Raw genomic sequence first — 19,780 nt, 5'->3', positions numbered from 1 at the left:
ATCTGCACTTTGTTCAGCCGTGTGCCCTATCGAGAGAGCTTGAAGCAAAAATGCAGCCAGCGGTGCTTGTGTAAGTATTCGCAGTCCTCCTTATTTAGCTCTTTTCTTTTTTCTTAGTTTAGATTTCAATTCTGGGAAAAAGGAATTTAAAATTTCGAAACAGTATTTTTTTAGTGTCGTCCATCAGGTATAGTGGAGTGAAGCACAAACTGCATCTTACCCTTTTGCTAAGAAATCAATGAGGAATGTTTGCCACTTAGCTTTGCTGAAGCGAGTGAGATTGCAGTAAAAAAAAAAGCTCTTTCTTTTCCATTGAGTTGCAACATACTTGACCTGTTCAGAGCTTCGTTACAAAAAATAACCTATATTTTTATGTGCTGATGACATGATGAGTGATTTCCTGTGCAGAGGATATTCTCTACCTCTTCATGTAAATAATCACATGGTATAAAATTTCCTTCGTGTTATTTACTCTCAACAGAGAGCTGCCACTGATGACAAGACCCTTCATGAGAAGTTAACAAGCATTGCATCTCAGGGACTGGAAAGGTGTGTCACCTTCGGTTAACCTTGTGGCCTTCTGCTGCGCTATCAGGTCAAAATTACAGTTTACGTAGATGGTATTGAAGCTATTTAGAGGTTACAGCAGTCCTTTAGAGCATAAAGGTATGGTTCCAAACCATAGTCTGCATCTGGTGCACAGCCTGCAATTTGGCTATCCTCTTTGAAAAGCTCTTTTTTTTTTTTTATCAAATTTTTTTGGCAGCCAGTTCATAGTTTGCAGTGGCCAAGTGCACAGTCTGCAAATAAGTTTAGGCACCATAACTTCTGTGTGGTTCTGTGAATTTTCTTTGGCGAGTGGTCATGTGTAAAAAACGCAGATGCGAAAATTCAGTGGTATCAGAATCTTGTGTTGTGTTGTGTTGAGGTTTTTGGCACATAAGTAACTAAGGCTATCATGCGCCAAGAACAGGGTGGTGTATCAGAATTTGTCGAGCTGAACAATATTCAAGCTGCTTGAGCAAACAATATCTGTCTTCCCTGTTTTGACAAAATGTCCGTTTTCACTGTCATTTCAGCTCTCAGCTTGTTAAAATGGGCCATCATATCTGTATTGGATGGTGGTCCTTCACTTAATGTTCTAGCTTATGACTGTGTACTAATAAGTGCGTGTGAGTCAATAGAAGCAGAATTGAATAAGCAGCAAAGTGCATGTATATGAACAAAAGTGACACGGAAGCTGCAGACCGGAGCCATTAATGCTACTGCAATAATAATAATAATAATAATAATAATAATAATAATAATAATAATAATAATAATAATAATAATAATAATAATAATAATAATAATAATAATAATAATAATAAAGGGAAGGTTAGCATAGCAGGGGGTGAAAAGGAAGGGGGGGGGGGGGGCTTGGTTGATGATGATGATAATTAAAGATGAAGATGAAGTGTACTTCAAATTTTTTATTTCGCTGGATTGAAATCGTTGCAGCTTTCATATCCACTTTCTGTTATGTTGTTTATTTTTATTTTATTTATTTCAGCACCCGTATTTACTCCTAAGGCATTATTGTGGGCGCTATTTTGCAAGAAAGTAAGGAGTACAAAATAACTTAAGATATCAGGGTAGAGATTAGTCTTTGGTTGTGAGATTACTTTACAGGGTATGGGACTTGATGTTCCTTTGTGAGCTGCCTAAGTTTGGCAGTCGAGTGGATATCGACCAAAAGTGTAGTTTTAATTATCTTGAGCTGACGTCAGCACTGTGCCCCAATTTTTGTTGTAATGGTTTCCTTACCCCATGTTTCATCATACCCATTGCCTTGGCTCAGCAAGTACAGAAATCACTGCCAGGCATAAATTTGCAGGTCCAGTTTGCATTTTTGTTTAGTGGCATATGCTGATGTTTATGTTGTACACTAAAAATGTTAGGCTGTCAAAATTATTTTTTAGCTCTTAACAATAACCTAACCGTTATGCGAAAGCCTACGAGACAACTGGGCTGTGATGAAATGAGGCACCTAGCCTTTGCATTGCATTCCAGAGCCAGGTATGCTTATAGTATGTCTCATGGTCTTTCATCTGGAATGACTCGAATTATTAAAAATATTTAGTAAAGCAAATTATGCTCATTATGCAAAAATCCCTGTGCTGTTGCCAATACTTGATGGTACTCATAAAGATGCTTTCAAAATAGCGTTTTGTAGCCACCAAAGCGGCACATGAAACAACGGCAGGCACAAAAAATACCCCTTGGCAAGACTTTTCCCCCACTGTCAACGCAGTGAACTAGAATATATATGTATAATGTAGTGGATAAGGGTCTCTGAGTGTCCCCCCAAAACCTCATTTTCTTCGCGCTGATTTTAATAGAGTGCGATCAAAGCATCGCCAGAAATCTGTGGATTGCAATGGCACTTCAGCAGTTGCCGTTTTGCACTCAAAACATTGTCGGAGTACTGGCTGTGCAGCCAAAAAGAAATGCTTCATTGTTTTATGCACCAGGCGTGCGATGTAACACGAGTTACCAATTCTGTTTGCTGATGAACTCAGAAACGCCATAGCAATATGTGTAAATGTTTTAAGACTAGTCTGCGATGACAGGCATCCCATGTAAAAACACTCCTGTCCGCTACACTGTATATTCTGCTCAGTTGTGCTATCGCCTCTGGCGTGGACCTGCATGTGGTGACAGATCTCCCATCTTTCATATCAAAATTGTGACGTAATCGTTCTTCTTGCAGCATTCTGAGTGGCGTCGGACTGTTTCGCTTCCCATTTGGCGGGCATCTGCTAGTCAAGTTGGGGACTAGTTTGGAATGGTGATTTTAACCAATGGCATATGTGCCTCCAATGTTGTTATGCCTGAATAACCTCAACACACTCACATGACCTAGCGCAGTGGGCACCAAGAAAAGGAGGGGAGAGTCTGCTGTCAAAAGAGGCTGAGGGAAGAGCAGAAAGATGCAGATTATGCATAAGAATAAGGATAAGCAGAAAAACTACAGAGGGCATCGTGCTGTTGATCACCTGAACATGCCACAGGAGGAAACGGATATCATAACTATGCATTGTCAAATTGAGCTTTCACATTCATACACTAAGTGTCTGTGCTGAATTTCTTTTCATGTTGTGTACTCTTCATGGGTTGCAGGGCAGAACGCATGAAGGTGAAGCTAGCCAGCAGCTGCGGTAGTGGCAGCACTATCATCCACCCTGCCCCATCAGCGCCCATGCTTGAAGGGGCCAGGCCACCAGGCAGCAGCAAGGCCTCCAGCACATCGGTGACCACCAGACTGAGCTCAGAGTCATCCACTACATCTTCCTCTGTGAGCTACCCTGGGCCTGATGGAGAACATGTGGGTGACGCTGGGAACAAACTTCTCGTTAGTGGCAGCGAGGGATATACACGAGAGGAGATTGACGTTCTCAGGTGAGACCCGATTGTAACAGGGAATGTTGTGTGATGACATTTTCTGTTACTGTTCTCATTAGCCTCTTCAGTAGCTGTCAGGGACAGGGGTGTTACAGCTGAAATAGAGCTTCACTCTGTCACACGGCTACCCTGATAAATGAGCTTCACACTGTAACTACATTGTCTGCAACAGGTAAGATAGTACTGCATGCTTAGCTGACTGATTTCCAGTCTGAGGCATTTTGCTGCCACATTTAGGTGCAGACTTAACATGAAAGGCAGTATGCCTATGTGTACTATGTGACATCAGCACACATTAGAGAAGCCCAGGTGGTCTAAAATTAATGCAAGACACTCTACTGCTGCATGATGCAACCTGCAACGTGCTGGTATGCTGACAAGGTTTGAACTAGGACTAGGCATTAGGTCAGCCTAGCTGCAGCTATTCTATTAGTATAATTGCCAGTGAGAACAATAATTACAGATTACAATTACAATAATTACAAAATTAAAAAGGGTGTTCAAAGGTGTCAAAATAGCCAGAATGAGAAACCAACGCATAATGCTGCTAATTAAAAGTTTATAGTGTGTAATTGATCAGGTAATTAATTGAAATGGTCGAGAAAAAAAAAGACTACAAAAAAGGGGTTTCAAAGGTGTTAAAATGCTCAAAATGAACAGCCAGTGGTTGGTGATGCTAATTAAAATTAGTTTGTAATTTAATAATTAAATAATATAAATACTTGAAGAAATGAAAAATTGGAGGAAGGGGTTCAAAGGTGTCAAAATGCTCAGAATGAAAAAACAGTGTCTGATGATGCTAACTAGGCAAGTTTAGTTTGTAGTTGTTCAAGTAAGTGAGTGTTTGCAAAAAATGAATTAGTTCAAGGTATCAGAATACTCAAAATGAAAAGGCGGCACCTGATGAGGCCAATTAAAATTATTTAGAATGTGTAATTGATCAGTTTATTAATTGAAATATGAAGCTGGAAAAAGTGGGTTCAGAGGTCTCAAAATGCCCAAAAAGATAGTTTATGGGGTTTAGCATCCCAAAACGACTTAGGCTATCAGAGACTGCTGTTCATTCTGAGCAGGTGTCTCTACTAGCCTGAGTCGCTTTGAGACATAATACCCACTTAACCATCATTCTGAGTTCAGAATAAAAAGTTAATGCTTGATGCTAAGAAAATTTATAGTTTGGAATTATTGAAAAAATGAAAAACATTGGAAAAAGGAAGGGTTTCACAGGTGTCAAAATGCTCAAAACGAAAAGCCAATGCTTGATAATCCTAATGAAGAAAATTTAGAGTGTGTAAATAATCAATTAATTCATTTGAATAATTGTAAAAATAAAGTGCATTAAAATGTGTTAAACTGCTCAGAATAAAAAGCCAAGGCTTGCTGTTGCTAAGTGTTGGTGTAATAAAAAAAGTTTACAAGGAAAAAAGAAATAAAAAAATAATAAAAAAATGTTCGTGTGTGTAAAGCGTTATTGCATCATACGCTTAACAGCAGAGCTTAAATTTTTTCTGCTTGAGCTGCTCACGTGTATTTCTACCTCTCTTAATGCCTTCTGTAGTACTAAGCAGTTCTTCATAATGCCCAACCAATTAATCTCATTTCCACCTTGTTGAGAAGAAACTGCTGCTGTTAAAGGTATGTAATTAAAAAGTATGGTAAAAAAATAATAAGGTATTGTGTATCTGTCACGTCAGAAGGCAGACTAGCAGGTTATCTCCTAGTCGAAATTTTTTGTGAGTTTTGAATGGCAGCATGCTAGTCTTTATGTGAGGTTTCCTGTTTCGAGCTGTACACCCGGCCCAGGAAGACGTCGCTGATCAATGGGCGGGAGTACGTGCCCTTCCTGGAAACTGACAAAAGGGACCGCTTTGCCTTCAAGTTGCCTTTCTGTGACCCCAATGGCAAGTTGTCCCTGTCACCCAAGCAGCGTGCTTCCTTCAGCCATTGGGCGCGTCTGGAGGAGCTTTCTCATGACCCCAAGATAATTGAAGTGGTTGACTGCTTCAGTATCCGTCAGGTATGGCTGCTTGCTCTAAGCAGACCCTCATGGGTCAGTCCAAGTCTGTCTGTGCCTGTGTGTTACACATAGCGAGGAGTAGGAAAATGTTTAGGATGGTACAGTTTACCTCATCAAAATATGTCCGGACACAGACAGATAATTATGTATGATTTGCCTGCCACTTGTTCCAGCAAAAAAAGAAGGTGTGTTATCATATCTTCTCGGCTGACTGTCAGAGTAGTGAGCCTTGTCTTCCGAATTAACGGAGCTCAAATTAGTGAGGTTTTGCTGTAGTACCATTGCTTCCTATCGCTGAACCTGCACCGTGAAGTAACAGCAACATTATTGATAAAAAAGAGAAATTTTTAATAAGGTATTTTCTCCACATTGTAGCAGTTTCAGACAAAATGCTTGTCTAATTGCATTTGCTTCCTTTTAGTGCTGCTAGGTATCACAGATGGCTTCTCTATTTGCTCCATTTCTCACTCGTAATTACTGACTCTCTTAATTTTGTAAGGAAGAACTGAAATGGGTTCCTTGGGTAAAAACTAGATTGGTTTACTTCACACAGCATGTGCCTTGTGCCTCTTCTTTGGTATGCTGGCACATTTTTTTTTTCTTTCATGCCTTTCACAGACGATAGTGTCAGACTGCTCATTTGTGGCATCCTTGGCTGTAAGCGGCCTCTATGAGAAACGCTTCAAGAAAAAGATCATCACAAGGTAAAATTACACACTTTTTTCTTCTCATGCAGTCAGGTTGTCCTGACGAAAAATAGGATACATTTCACCATCTCTTTTTTCCACCGAACAGTTGTATGAGCACTGCTTGGTTTAGGTAACTTTTTAAAAATTTACTAGATTACAGCTGTATGGCTGTGCTCGTGGGGATACCAGTGGCTAACTGCCTTTTGATTAGGCACTCAATTACAGTTCAGCTTACCCTGCCATGGTGGTGCAGTGGTTAGGGTGCTTAACTACGGTGTCCAAGGATGCGAAATTGAATCTCGGCCGCGGCGGCCGATTTTCGATGGAGGCAAAAAGTAAGGCGCTCGTGTGCTGTGCGATGTCAGTGCACGTTGAAGAACCCCAGGTGGTTGAAATTTCCGGAGCCCTCCACTAGAGCGTCTCTCATAGCTCGAGTCACTTTGAGACATTACACCCCACAAACCGCAACCACCACCGCAGTTCAGCTTGTTCCATTGCACATCGTGGTAGCAAAGCTGAAGTTGTGATTTCCTTAGCAGGTCGTTTTTTGTTGCCTGTCCACCATTAGTTACTGGCTTTTGCTTTTTTTTTTTATAATTTATGCTGTGCATATTTTTTTTTTTCATTTCTGCCATCTGCTTGTGGCTGTTGCAGTACACATTATTTTTGTTGTACTTCTTTTAAATTGAGACAAAACACAAAGCACCCATGTACTTTTTTATATCAATGCATGTTAAAGAACCTCAAGTAGTCAATATCGTCCGGAGCCCTCCACTATGGCATCCCACTTAGACTGAGTTGCTTCGAGATAAAGTTGTGAGAGTAATTCTTTTTCCAAACTGAATCAAATGCAAATAGTATAGCTTTACTACTGAATCAAAAACATATTGTATGGTGTCTAAATGAAATCGAGTACGATTTAAATGTTTGTACTAATACTCATTACTTTTGTGAATGTTGGTACAAAAAAGATCCGCAATGCAAAACAGTGAAGCGGCAGCGGTGACGCTACATTTAGGTGCTCAAAATTATGTAGTTAAGGCTATATATCTCCTAAGGGGCTCCGAAACAAATTCAGTATAACTGCAATATTGCCAAGTTGCTGTATGCATAGAAAAATTGCGTTTTTTCGTTAATGACAAACGAAAATAAATTAGGACCACACCTCAGGACATGGGATGAGCCACAGTTATGTATGATAAGGAGGAGGCACATTTTAAGCCACAGATGAGGCAAGGTCAGCAAGGCTGGACTTGTTGAACTAACCTCGTTCCTTTCATGTCGTCCAGCCTTGCATGATCATTATGAATACCAGTATGTGAATACTCTGCTCAGTGGCTCTGAAACTTTCATCCCACGCATACCAATAGCTACAGCAAGGTACACGGTGTCGATGTGGGGCCTGTCCTTCGAAGAGTGTTCAGAAGAAAAATTCTGTGGCAAGCCTTATTGGAAACTACTACTAATTATTCAAACAGTGTTCAAAAAGCTCAATGCATACGATTTGTTTCAAATAATTGTGAAGATGGGCTATTTCATTAGTTTTATCAATAGAATGAGAGCATATTCTATTCGCTGTTTGAAGTTTTCGCTTAGTATTAGCACAGCTGTGCTTTGGAGCATTAAACTCCATAAATTGTGAATCAAATGTTCTTGATATGTACACTGAAGCTGCCCTTCAATGGCATATTTTGGCACAGCATGCAATTTCTTGTTAACAAGTTTTATTTCAGTGCCTCGCCATGTTCTTTTAGTTTGCTTAACCCTTGAGAACAAAGCTTTCTCCTTAGATGTGGTCGGTCTGTGCAGCTACTCGTTGACAACGTTGCTACATGAGTTGTCAGTTTGTGCTCACGGAAATATGCCTGCGTCATGGATTATTGCAGCTACAAATCAAAGTGCTAAAGTGTTTGCAGTTATGCATGTGTAGTCTCGTGGTTCTTATGGTGTCCCTTGCTCACACCTTGAAGCAATGTGTATGCTTTGTGAAGGGCTAGTGTTGGTTCTCAGTGTCTTCATTGCTTTTAGTGTTTTCCTCTTGTATGGCTCAACTTGTGCAGGGCTAGTGCCAGGACTGGGTGTCTTCAGTGCACTTAGTCTTACCCCTTGCATGCCTTGAAGCAACGTGTATGCTTTGTGCCGAGCTAGTGTTCAGTCTGAGTGTCTTTAGTGCACTTATTTCTTCCTCTTGCATGGCTCAACATATTGCGCCTTGTAGTTCTGCCCTCCTAGCCATCATAAACCTGGCCAGCATCATTTTTCTCTTTGCTGGCATTGTGCTGATGCTGTATCTATGATTACAAGGGCCTGGAGGCCTGTTGGCAGCTATGGAAGCATGAGAAAGGCACTAACTATCCAGCAGGTTTTAATCATTCTTATTTTTTTCTTAAGTCATCCTGTGCACTTCACTTTGGTGTCATATTTAATGAATTCATAATAGGGAGTCAGTCCCACTTAAAGGTAGTCCCTCAAAATGTTTCTTGTGTTGGCTTTCATAGTGCATGCAGCTGTGTCAGTTTAAGACAGGGTCCATATTCCGTGTTTGCGTCATTATCAAAGTGTCATGATCTCACGTGACCTTGAGCCATTTGATTGGTGGAAACTCTGGAACATGAGGTTGCCCCCTCTTCCGGTTCCATAGTGGCCACACCCGGTTCCAGTGTTTAAACCACTCAGATGACTTGAGGTCACGTGAGATAGCGACACTTCGATAACGATGCAAACTCAGAATACGGGCTCAATTAGAGCTGAAGTTAAAAGGAAGCAGAACACAAATCTGACCTACCTTGGCATGTACAGAGTAGTTAGGGAGTGGTAGCACCTGCTGAGTCTTATTTAAGGACACCCGTCAACCGGTAACCCTAAATTTAGCACTTTATATTTCAGATAGTGTGGCCAGAAAATTTGGGGAAACTGTGCCTATCCCTCCATTATTTGGTTGAAGTGGTACTTCTAGGTGTCAATGCATTGTTTTAGTTTTTAGCAAAGTGGGAAAAAGAAAAAAAATTGAGGCTTGCTTTCTCTGAAATCCATTCTGCGAGGCGTGTCCACAAATTGATGCCTCTCATTTTTTTCCGAGACTTTGCTTATTTAAAATTTAGGAAATTCGCAAATATTACAGTCTTATATTTGGTGGACTTATATTACTTTTTAACGTGATCTCAGTCAGTGTGTATGGCTTTGAGCTTCTAGCAAACAAGGGCACGCATGCCTTCTTTGTACCAACTTTCAATGCAGTAGCATTAACAGTCTTGTTTGATGGGAAAAACAGCGTCAGCTTGAGTTGAAAATTCTTATTGATGCAGAGGGGCTGTGACACAGTGGTGACGTTACACTTAGTGATGTCGCCTAAGAGAAAATGTAGGTGGTCAGGTAGTGGAATTGAACCTCTAACTCTTTGGTCGTAATTTAGACATGTTACCCCAATGTCACCTAGGCAGGTTTGTTCGAGACTGGGTAAGGCAGCATGTTAAGGCAAGAAGTGTGTTGACACATGTGACACTGTGCAGTTACCGTAGGAACCCTTCAGTGCTAGTGTGTCATGCTCTAAAGTGACCTTGTGTCCTCCAAGTTTTTTTTTTCCTTCTAGTGTAGCCCTGTCCTCATGGTGCGATAAATGCTCTTCTCATTCTCATATTAAGAATTTTCAAGGCACAAGGATAAAAATCGGGTGGGGCTGAGTTGGGACTCTAAGGAGGGTATGAGTAGACTCCACACATATGTGGCAATCACTTTTTTTGTTCTCAGGCTAGTGTGTGAGCACAGGTAGTGTTGTCCATAGAGGTGCAAAGTAGGCATGCATGCCTTGTTCTCTAGGGCATAAAGCAATGCACGTTGATGTAGAGAGTGTTATTGCTATTAAGTTTGGGGCCAAATGTGTTTCATTAATGTGTAGAGGGGTTCACAAACTACCAATCCAGTTTTTTCTACTGGCATACCTCATACATCCTTTTTTTTTTTTTTCGTCGTATAAAGAAAGACCACAAAATGAGAAAAATACCACATGACTATAAATTTGCGCTACTGTATTGTAGCGCTGCCAAGCATTTTTTTGATCAGCAAAATGTGCACTCGCAGCCTCGAAATGAGTGGCTGACGCTGCTGTTAGCAAAGCCTTCGAAGTGAGTCAAGATATGAAAACTGTGAGCCTTGATCGGTGATTAGTGATGGGCAGGTCATCTACAGCGAACTCAAATAAAGCTTCTATTTACTTAAGTTAGCTATCACCCTAACAAAACAAAAAAACCTAGACAAAGCACTGAAGTCATGTAATTAAAGCTAGGCTGTTTTCATTTGCATCATTATGCAGCCCGTCGAAATAAAACGCGGAGATTCATTTGAGCATGGTCGGCACATATGTTTCATGAATTAAAAACGCAGTTGGGGGGGCTTTGCTATGTGATAGCATGTGAGCATAGTCACATGGTATTTTGCATATTTTGCAAGCATTTTTTAAATGCCAAAAAAAACTAGCACATAGGAGGTGCGTTGGTAGAAAAGACTGGATTGGTTGTACCTGACCCCCTCTGCAACTTAGCATAAATTTAGCCATAAACTTTTTTTATAATTCACGTTAGGTAAATTATTCGGCTGAATACAAAAAATACTTTCAAGAGACTACGTGACGAAAAAGTAAATGTCATTTATCTCATCAAGCTGCACTGCACAACCATTCTTTATCGTCTTGGTTCTGGTTGTGTGAAATGCCCTGTCGATTACATTGAAAAGTAACGTAGGACCAGCAGATATGCGGATGCAATATTTCTGAATTTTGTATATTTCAAGAAAAAAAAGTGGGGCTTCACATTTTGGACACTTCTCATACATGCAAACCAGTAGACTTCTCATGTTTATTGCACTCATGCATAAATATAACTTGAAAGATGTCACAACCATGATATGTACTAACTTCCTTTTGGTTTTGCTGCTTGTTGTTTCATCTTATAGTATTGATTCTTGGCATCTTATAATTTAGTTGTTGCATACATGGCATATTTTTTCAGCATAATTTTTCCCCAGAACCGCCAAGGGCAGCCGGTGTACAATCCCTGCGGCAAGTACACTGTCAAGCTTAACATCAACGGTGTGCCACGAAAAGTAAGTTTTGACATGATAGCATTAAAGGCCCCATTCTCTGGAGAATTCGGCGTTGTTGTTGACGTTGTGAGCAAAAAATCACTGGCATGTCTCTGGCGGGAGGTAGTTGATGGATGACATGGCTGTGCACTGACTAGTCGTCGGGTCTGATGCCATGAGAACGCACGACGTGACTGAATGTATTGGTAGGCACCGCCGATTTGGGCTCTGCCTTTGAGGTGGGAAAAAGCGATTGGACCCTTGAATCTCAAGTTAAACATGCTGCCTGTCTCTTGGCCACTCATACATGTTCATACGACTTGATTAAAGCAGGCTTTTTATGTTGGGTAGCCTTTCATATAATGTTGTAGCCCATGACTCTATGCTTATGAGCATGTGTGAGATGATAAAGCTACAGATTGAGAGATTAACAGGCAGCTGACAAACGGGAGCCATTGGCGTTGTCACGTCACACCTTTAAAGGCAGGGCTTATGTGTTCCCAAATTTTTGTTCACCGTGAGTGTTTTTCTCCTGGCTGATTTGGCTATAAAGAAGATTTTGTTTTGTTTTTTATTTAATTGTTAAAATTCTTTTGCCTTTCTTACGTTCTGTGCTTTCATCTCACCTCTTCAATCACTTTGTACAGGTAAAAATATACGGTTGCTGCTACTATTTTCTTGTGGTCTGTTTGTGCTTAGGCATATGCCTGGGGTACACTTTCTGCCAGGTTGTCATCGATGACTACTTGCCCATGGGCAAGAACTCAGAGATGCTGTGTTCATACTCCAACAATAAGAATGAGTTTTGGGTTTCACTGCTGGAAAAGGCCTACATGAAGGTTATGGGTGGCTATGACTTCCCTGGATCCAACTCGGTAAGTTGTGTAGCTTTTTTTAGTAGTGCAAGAAGTTTTATGGAGGTTTGCTTAAGAGGCTAAACTTTACACTATAAGGGAGTTCATTTACCTGCTTGACAAGCAGTGAGCCTTTGACATCACTAGTATCGTTTTTGAATAGCTAAGTTAAGTGCCCAACTGTACCAGCTTACTGCTGAGGAATTTGTTTTGTTAAAAATTGTTATAAGGTTGCTTTTTCTGGGATGACCATGGTCTACTGAGGTCACAAATGTAGCAGTTAATCTTTGTTGAGACAGGAATCGCATGAAGTTCGAAAATATTTTACTTGAAACGGTAACATTTGTTACAATCAGCATTGGATTGTCACTGCTGAAATGGATCATGCTTCTCGGAGTCAGGTAGTTCACTTAAAGAGGTGTGATATGCACTTTTTTTATTCGGTATAGTTTTCATGATTTTAAATTGTATCGGAGTGCTGGTACTATCTTTTTATCAGTGAGTAGATTCATTGTTGTGCATAGAAATGTCACGCTGCTGGAAGCTCAGTACTTGTTTTCTAATGTTCTTTTCATTTCATAATTGATGTAATTAGCTATTTAAGCCTGCTTTACCAAGTTAATTTCAAACAGAAAATGTTATCTTTGAGAACTTTTCATGATACGCTAACTTTGTTGTATGATGTTTCAACATAAGTGTTAGTCTAGGGAAGGTCTGTGAAACATTCATGCTTTTCTAGTAATAATGATCTGTACACTGTCATGTGATTGCTAAACACAAGTGTTTACCTTGTGCAGAACATCGACCTGCATGCCCTGACAGGCTGGATCCCCGAGCGTGTGAGCCTTCATGGGAATGCAGACGCACCATTTGATGCTGATGCTTTGTTTAACAAACTGCTTGATCGGCACCAACGTGGAGATGTACTAGTTACGCTCGCCACTGGGGAGTTGAGCGAGGCTGATGCAGAACGGTCAGGCCTGGTCCCCTCACATGCCTATGCAATGCTCGACGTGCGCCATGTGCAGGTGAGTCTGAGGCAGATGGCAGAGGCTAATGCCCTCTGAAATGCCTGCACCATAGCAGCATGCATCCACTACTGTGATGGTTCTTGGAACGGGGCATGCATGCCTTTCTCACCTGTATAGAAACCAAGAAAAAGAGGTTTGGCTGTTAACTCGAAAGCATTAAAGGCCCAGTTCCCCAAAAAATCTGTCCTTGGCGTTGTCGCCGTTTAGGTGGCAGCTGACATGGTCGGGCACATATTGGTCATGGTATTGTGCGGTGTCACACGACCACCTGACCTGACCGATACGTTATGCTAAAGTGAATAGAGCTCAGATTAAAGGTTTAGTGTTTCAAGTGGCAAAGTGCGTGCAGGCTAACGGGGATCCGTGAGGGTAGCTGTGGACAGGAGCCATTAACACTGTTGCATCATAACCGTAAAGGCAAAGCTTAAGTGTCCCGCACTCTCTTTTACCCCGTTCTTTTGTCTCCCTTTGTGGCCAGGGCCGGCGGCTGTTCCTGCTCAAGAATCCCTGGAGCCACCTGCGTTGGAAGGGTCGCTATTCAGAGCGTGACACCACCAGCTGGACCCCTGCCCTTGCTCAGGCCCTGCGTTATGACCCCCGAAATGCTGCCATGTTTGACAATGGTATGACTGCATGGCAGTTTAGGTATTTTAGTTCTGCTCTGGAAAGAATGCTGTACACATTGGTGGTGGCATTATGGTGTATTCCTGTGCTGTCAGTGGTACAAAGTGGGCAGTACCTATTGAGAAGGAAAATATTTGTGAGTACGAGTCAAAGTCCAGTGAACAGCGCTCAGCTTCATAGCTTCTTCGGTGCAGTGGGCAAGTGCTCTGCTTTTGAACACATTATGACCTCAGGTCGAATTTCATTTTTCTTCTTGAAATCCTTATAACAACATTTTTTTTATTATTGTGCGCTATGCAAGTCAGATGTCACTTAGCTGTGTGTGCCCTTTTGGCTGCATTTTCGGAGATCGTTCTGCAAGAGTTGATAATTTGAACTGTAAAAAAAAATGCTTGTTTCATTTCCTTCCTACAATATAGCACTTAGCACTGCTCAAATACTTTAATTTCTTCTTTGGGTTCTTATTACTCTTTCAATGGCTTTCTTAGGTGCTTTGGTGTCAGTATCAACATTTAAAGTGCTTAAAGACAAACCGAGATGTTGGTACACTGTACTGTTGATAGAATGTAAAAACGTGGCATTATTATTAGAGGTTTCATATGTCATTATACCTTTGTCCTCTCACATGGATGTGATTGGGCTAGTTGATGACCCATAGAAATGGGTAACGGCATAAAGACACCTGCAAGTAGATGCTACAAGCACTGACTTTGAGATGAATTTAGTACAAGCGTGTGGCACTTGTGAGCACTAGATGTTTGTTATGATGCACAAGAATGTTTGATTGGTTTGGTTTATGGGTTTTAACGTCCCAAAGAAGCTCGGGCTATGAGAGATGTCGCAATGGAGGCCTCCGGAAATTTCGACCTTCCGAGGTTCTTTAACGTGCATTGACATCACACAATATGCGGGTGCCTTGCTTTTTGCCTCCATCGAAAAGTGGCTGCCGCAGTTTGAATTCAGTAGAGAGAGCAACCATGCATGCATATCTCTGGTGATGAGGTATGCGAATTGCGAATGCACAGAATCAGTGTATGCAGCAAGCAGCAATGATGGTCAAAGAAGAAGCAGATGAAACGAACTTCATCAAAGTCTGAAGTTCGTTTGATCGTATTTGCCCACTCTCTAAATTTTTTTATTGTTATTGTGGTGATGCTTTTTGTTGAGTTAGTGTTATACCTGACCAACGTAGCATATATCTGCAGCATGAGAAGGAGGGATTCATCAGACAATGCTTTCAGTGCATTTTTTGGTACAAATGATTCCTAGCGATGCAGAGAAGGTATTGAAGTTTGGAGCACACCGCATTTATAATAGCCATACCTTCATGATTAATACATATGAGTGTTTGCACTGACTTCGCCTCCGGCAGTGCTTTTTCACGCTTCAGATTAATTTGTCACATTGCAGGTGTGTTCTGGATTGATTATGACTCTGTATGCCACTTCTTTGATGTTGCCTACCTCAACTGGAACCCTGGCTTGTTCCAGTACACATACTGCACTCACAGGTGAGTTTGAATTTGCCAAAATGCACTTGTGTGTGGTATTTGAAAGAATGGCATGTGGTGGGAAATTGTGGCAACGTATGATTGGACTGAATTTTGGGATAGGTTTCTGACATACCGAACAGTTGTAAGTTCCCCTTATTGATACCTTGACAGTATGTCATTGTTCTGCATGCAAACATTAGGGCATATGAAGAAAGGATTAGCTGCTTTGTCTTACTTGCACTATGAGTCTAGAAGAAAGATGAAAAGATTTGAGCGGAACTTTTGCATGGGTGTACTGTTCGGCCTTTCGCCCTTCGTTGTAGTGCGCGTCAGTAGATAAGGTCCAGCATTATTATAATTCCCATGTTGTTGTTACAGGTTTCAGCTTTAGCTTTATCTTTCCTGATTTTAATGTGATGTCAGCTGCTTACCCCTACTTTAATTTCTGAGCAGTGTGAATATGGTTAGCTAAGGAGATATTAATGATCCAGCGGATTTAATGCTATGAGAACTTCAGTCAGGTCCCAACGCATTAAGTGCAATATGCCACAGTCAATCCAAAATAGATCAAATTTTGCAGGGGATTGCAAAATAGATTGATATAGGTTGCCTGCAACCTGTATGCGATATAATGTAGCATCAGTGCGAGAAATGCACATTCCGAAGCAATATTCTAACTACTGGCGTACTGGCAGCACACCGTTCACTGTGTGTCACTAGGCATTGCATGCTTCACATCAAAGACACTGCAAACGGTGCTTTGTTAATAGGCACCACCTAGCATAAGAGGCCTAATTATGTTATCATTGCACTTAAAGCACAATAATTTTTAATTAAAATTAAGGTGCAGTTGGGTTCAGCTGCAAAGGGTGCGAAGCAAGTCTGGTTAGAGCAGCCAGTAGCTTTTAGTCAGCCAGGTTAGCTTCACCCTACGACCAGCATGGTATAGGACGCTGTCCTCTTCACAGGGTGTCATATGCAAAAATTGTACTGCCTTATCGATGGCTACCGTAGTCACGTGCCATGTTCCTCAAGTTAGGCAGTTTACAGCATTATCACATCACTGGCACAGTGAGTAGATGCCAGAGGCTAAAGTCCGACACTTCGCACACAAAAAGTGATCACGAGTGTGCTATTAGGAGAAGTGCCACTAGTAAGGGCATGCAGTTTGATACACGGCATTTGTATTACAGGAGTCTCCTCAACGTGGCAGGCTTGGTTAGCATCTGACCAGCTGAATGATCAGTTGGCCTTGGTGACCCTGGCCCAGGACATTCTTGACGCTTAGTAATGCGTTGAATAATGTTGTTTCCTCCTCCTCCTTCTATAAGCACTTTCACTAGTGTTATACTTTGCATGAGATTTTCAAGGGGTTCTTTGACTCTTCAATATAAGCACTATTTTCATTTTATATATTCAAGATTGGCTGTATTATGCTGATCTGTCCAGTATGTGTGCAGTGCCTCCCTATGCCACAATCTTACTGAGAACCAGCTGTGAAAGCTTTGAGTGGACTTTTAGCCCTCCATCTAATGTAAATTGAACGTTAATGCACATTATGGTAGTATTATGTAATAGCAAGTATGAGCATGATGCGTCTATATAAAATAACTAGGCAGTGTGTATTTATGTCTGGTTGCAGATGAAGTTTTCTGCATGAGGTTGGTGCATTTTATTTTCATTTGTCACTAATTTAAATGTGTGCCTTTGGTGCTGCAGGACATGGAATGCTGGCACAGGCCCTGTCAAAGACCTCTACAACATTGGCGAGAACCCACAGTTTACACTTGAGCTCAGCCGATCGGGTTGCGCTGTGTGGATTTTGCTCACGCGCCACATCACGGACAGGGTTAGTGCTCCTACCTCCTGATACTGTGAGTGCGTGCACTCAATGCTGGAATGCCATGTTTCTTTTGCAGGAGGACTTTGCCAATAATCGTGAATACATCTGTCTACTCGTATACAAAAACAACGGGAAAAAGGTGTACCTACCGTGTAAGCCCACCTATTCTTTTTCATTCATGTCAACATTTGTTAAACTGAGTTTTGTCCACTCAGTCAAAAGTTTGAGAGTTAAATAAGTGACAATATTTATATTTGTTCATAAGGCATTAAAGGCCTCGTTCTGGAGGAAATTTAGCATTGTCAGCATAATGAGTGAAAAATTGTGCCCACTTCCCTGGCAGGTGAGATGGGCTCTATTTGTTTGGCGGGTTGTGTGATGTCAGGAGCTCTGTGAGCTGGCAGCTCCTTTGAGATCAGAGTGTGAGATGGGAATGAAACCCTCTAGAACCCTAGAAACTTGAGTCAGACATTTTGCTACACACATTGCTACACACATTGCTACTAATTCATGCAGGCACACTTGTATGACTTGGTTAAAATGAGCCTTTATATCTCTGTTGGGTGATCTTTCTTAAAGTGTATAGCTTCCGACTGTATTTTAATGCGTGTAAGTTAATAGAAGCACAATTTAGGTGATTAGTGATTAATGCAGTCACAGAGTGCATGTATTCGAACGAGCATCCACAAGGGAAGCCACACACAGGAGTCAAAATGGTGTTGCATCTGACCCTTAAACGGCGGAGTTAATGTCCCTCCAAATTTTTGTTAATGCTGACAGCATGACCTCTTTCGGCTGCATGGAAAATTGTCCAAGTTTAACATTGTATGCATTTCGATTTAGTCATCGACAAAGCTTTGTTAAAAAGGGTTTCATTCCCATCTTACCCTCAGATCTCGAAGGAGCTGCCAGCTCATAGAGCTCCTGACGTCACACAACCCGCCGAAAAAATAGAACCCATCTCACCTGCCAAGTGCAACCTGCCAGGGAAGTAGGCACAATTTTTCACTCCCTATGCTAACGATGCTAAATTTCCTGCAGAATAAGGTCTTTAATGCTTTAGTAACAAATATAAATATTGTCACTGGTTTAAAAAGTATATGGCACATTTGTGAAGCAATTTCCAGTGCCATGCTATAATGCAAACTGCCATGCTGATTTGGTGGTCAAATTTTATGCCAAGCACTCTGCTTGTCAGTAGAACAGGCCTGACACTGTCATTGATATTTTTTTTAAGGCTGGAGTCTGGGGTATTTCATTCATTTGAAATGTCCTTATTGCATCATAGATCGTATTGATGCACGTTACTGACATCATCTAATCGTCATTTCAAAATCATTGCGAAGCTATTATTACTTCATAGAGAACCGTTATGGAAGGTAATTTTTTAAACGTTTGCATATTTGTACTTTGATAATATTGAGAGATACATCGCTGTAATTTGTGCTGATGGATATACTTGATTGAGCTTAATGATTAGGCATATAATAAACTTGAATTAACTGACTAAATCTTTATTTTAATTTAATGTTGCAAAATTGAAGGCTTTCAGTATCAGTGTCAATTTTCTTAATCCACCTTTTTCACAAGACGTGGCGCCCTCTTGGGAGTGCTTGAAAATTCATCTGCTGCAGGTTGAAAATGTCCTTGGAAGACACAACCAGTTGCGAAGTGGCAATGTGTGTACTCAACAGCTACTGCCATCTGTTGCATAGGCCTGTCACAAATATTAACTGCACATGGCCTCCGCAATCACCTGGCTGTGGTGATCACGGAGACCAAGAACTGAGCATCTGCAGCTGAGCTTTTCAACGAGGGAATGGGCATGCATGCGCAGAACGGTGTTGTCAAAAAAGGCAGATTGGCAGTATGGTTTGAAATATTGCACCAAAAGGGTGCATTTTGAAGTTTATTGAGTTTACTTTCCAGCAGGAAATATCTATAAATAGATAAAGATGCTATTTGTGTATTTGATGATTTAGAAGTTAATATGATTTGATGACTGCTATGCTCAGCAATGCCATTTTGCAAGTATGCATTGTGTGTTAAATTGTGCATTTTCGGTAATTGACATTTTGAATTACATTACCGATTGAGAAAATTTAAAAATTGGCCTTGTTTTCAGTGTTGATCGTTTTGAATTAAATATTTTTTTGATAATTAGTTGAGTAGTTTTCTAATCAGCATGCTCTATTGTGGACATAATGTCCACCTTGCTGTTAATAAATCCAGATGCACTGACTGTGCTGGCATATCTCCTGCAGATTTTAAATAAAAAACTGTGAAGTTTATGTAACTGTAAATGTAAAGCCTTCTACTATAAATTGTCACTAAGTTGAATGATATCTAATGGAGTTTCCTATTTTTTATGGTTTGCATTTGCAGTTGACCCACCACCTTATAAGGACGGGGTGCGAATCAACAGCCCACATTACCTGTGCAAGATGGTGGTACCGCAGGGCGGGGAGACTCGTTACACTCTGGTGATGTCACAGTATGAGAAGAACAGCACCATCCACTACACACTGCGCGCCTACAGCAGTTGTCCTTTCCAACTGGCACCAATCAAAAATCCATACAAACATGTTCGTGAGGTAAGACATTTCTTAGCTCAGTGCATTTGCTGGCACATTTAAATGTGCAAGTTGCACGTTGATGTCAGTTGCGAGAGGGTGCTGAAGGTCATCGCACCATCACAAGAAGACCTTTA

General features: G+C 41.1%; 1 protein-coding gene across 4 annotated transcripts in view; it reads left to right on the top strand.

The window, feature by feature from the left end:
* Positions 1-19,780, top strand: part of LOC146199026 (calpain-7-like) — a 42,034-nt gene that overhangs the window by 12,170 nt on the left and 10,084 nt on the right. For all 4 annotated transcript variants that reach the window (XM_084594505.1, XM_084594501.1, XM_084594503.1 and 1 more), the window contains 12 exons: positions 482-549; positions 3,163-3,441; positions 5,248-5,461; positions 6,080-6,165; positions 11,154-11,247; positions 11,955-12,101; positions 12,878-13,108; positions 13,590-13,734; positions 15,146-15,245; positions 16,947-17,076; positions 17,147-17,222; positions 19,456-19,664. In XM_084594505.1, coding sequence (XP_084450631.1) covers positions 482-549; positions 3,163-3,441; positions 5,248-5,461; positions 6,080-6,165; positions 11,154-11,247; positions 11,955-12,101; positions 12,878-13,108; positions 13,590-13,734; positions 15,146-15,245; positions 16,947-17,076; positions 17,147-17,222; positions 19,456-19,664 — 1,779 coding nt within the window. The remainder of the gene's footprint in view (positions 1-481; positions 550-3,162; positions 3,442-5,247; positions 5,462-6,079; positions 6,166-11,153; positions 11,248-11,954; positions 12,102-12,877; positions 13,109-13,589; positions 13,735-15,145; positions 15,246-16,946; positions 17,077-17,146; positions 17,223-19,455; positions 19,665-19,780) is intronic.

Source organism: Amblyomma maculatum, chromosome 2, assembly GCF_055883805.1.
Source record: "Amblyomma maculatum isolate TAMU_Amacu chromosome 2, ASM5588380v1, whole genome shotgun sequence".
NCBI classification, from domain to species: domain Eukaryota; kingdom Metazoa; phylum Arthropoda; class Arachnida; order Ixodida; family Ixodidae; genus Amblyomma; species Amblyomma maculatum.
This window is presented reverse-complemented; position numbering and strand designations above follow the sequence as displayed.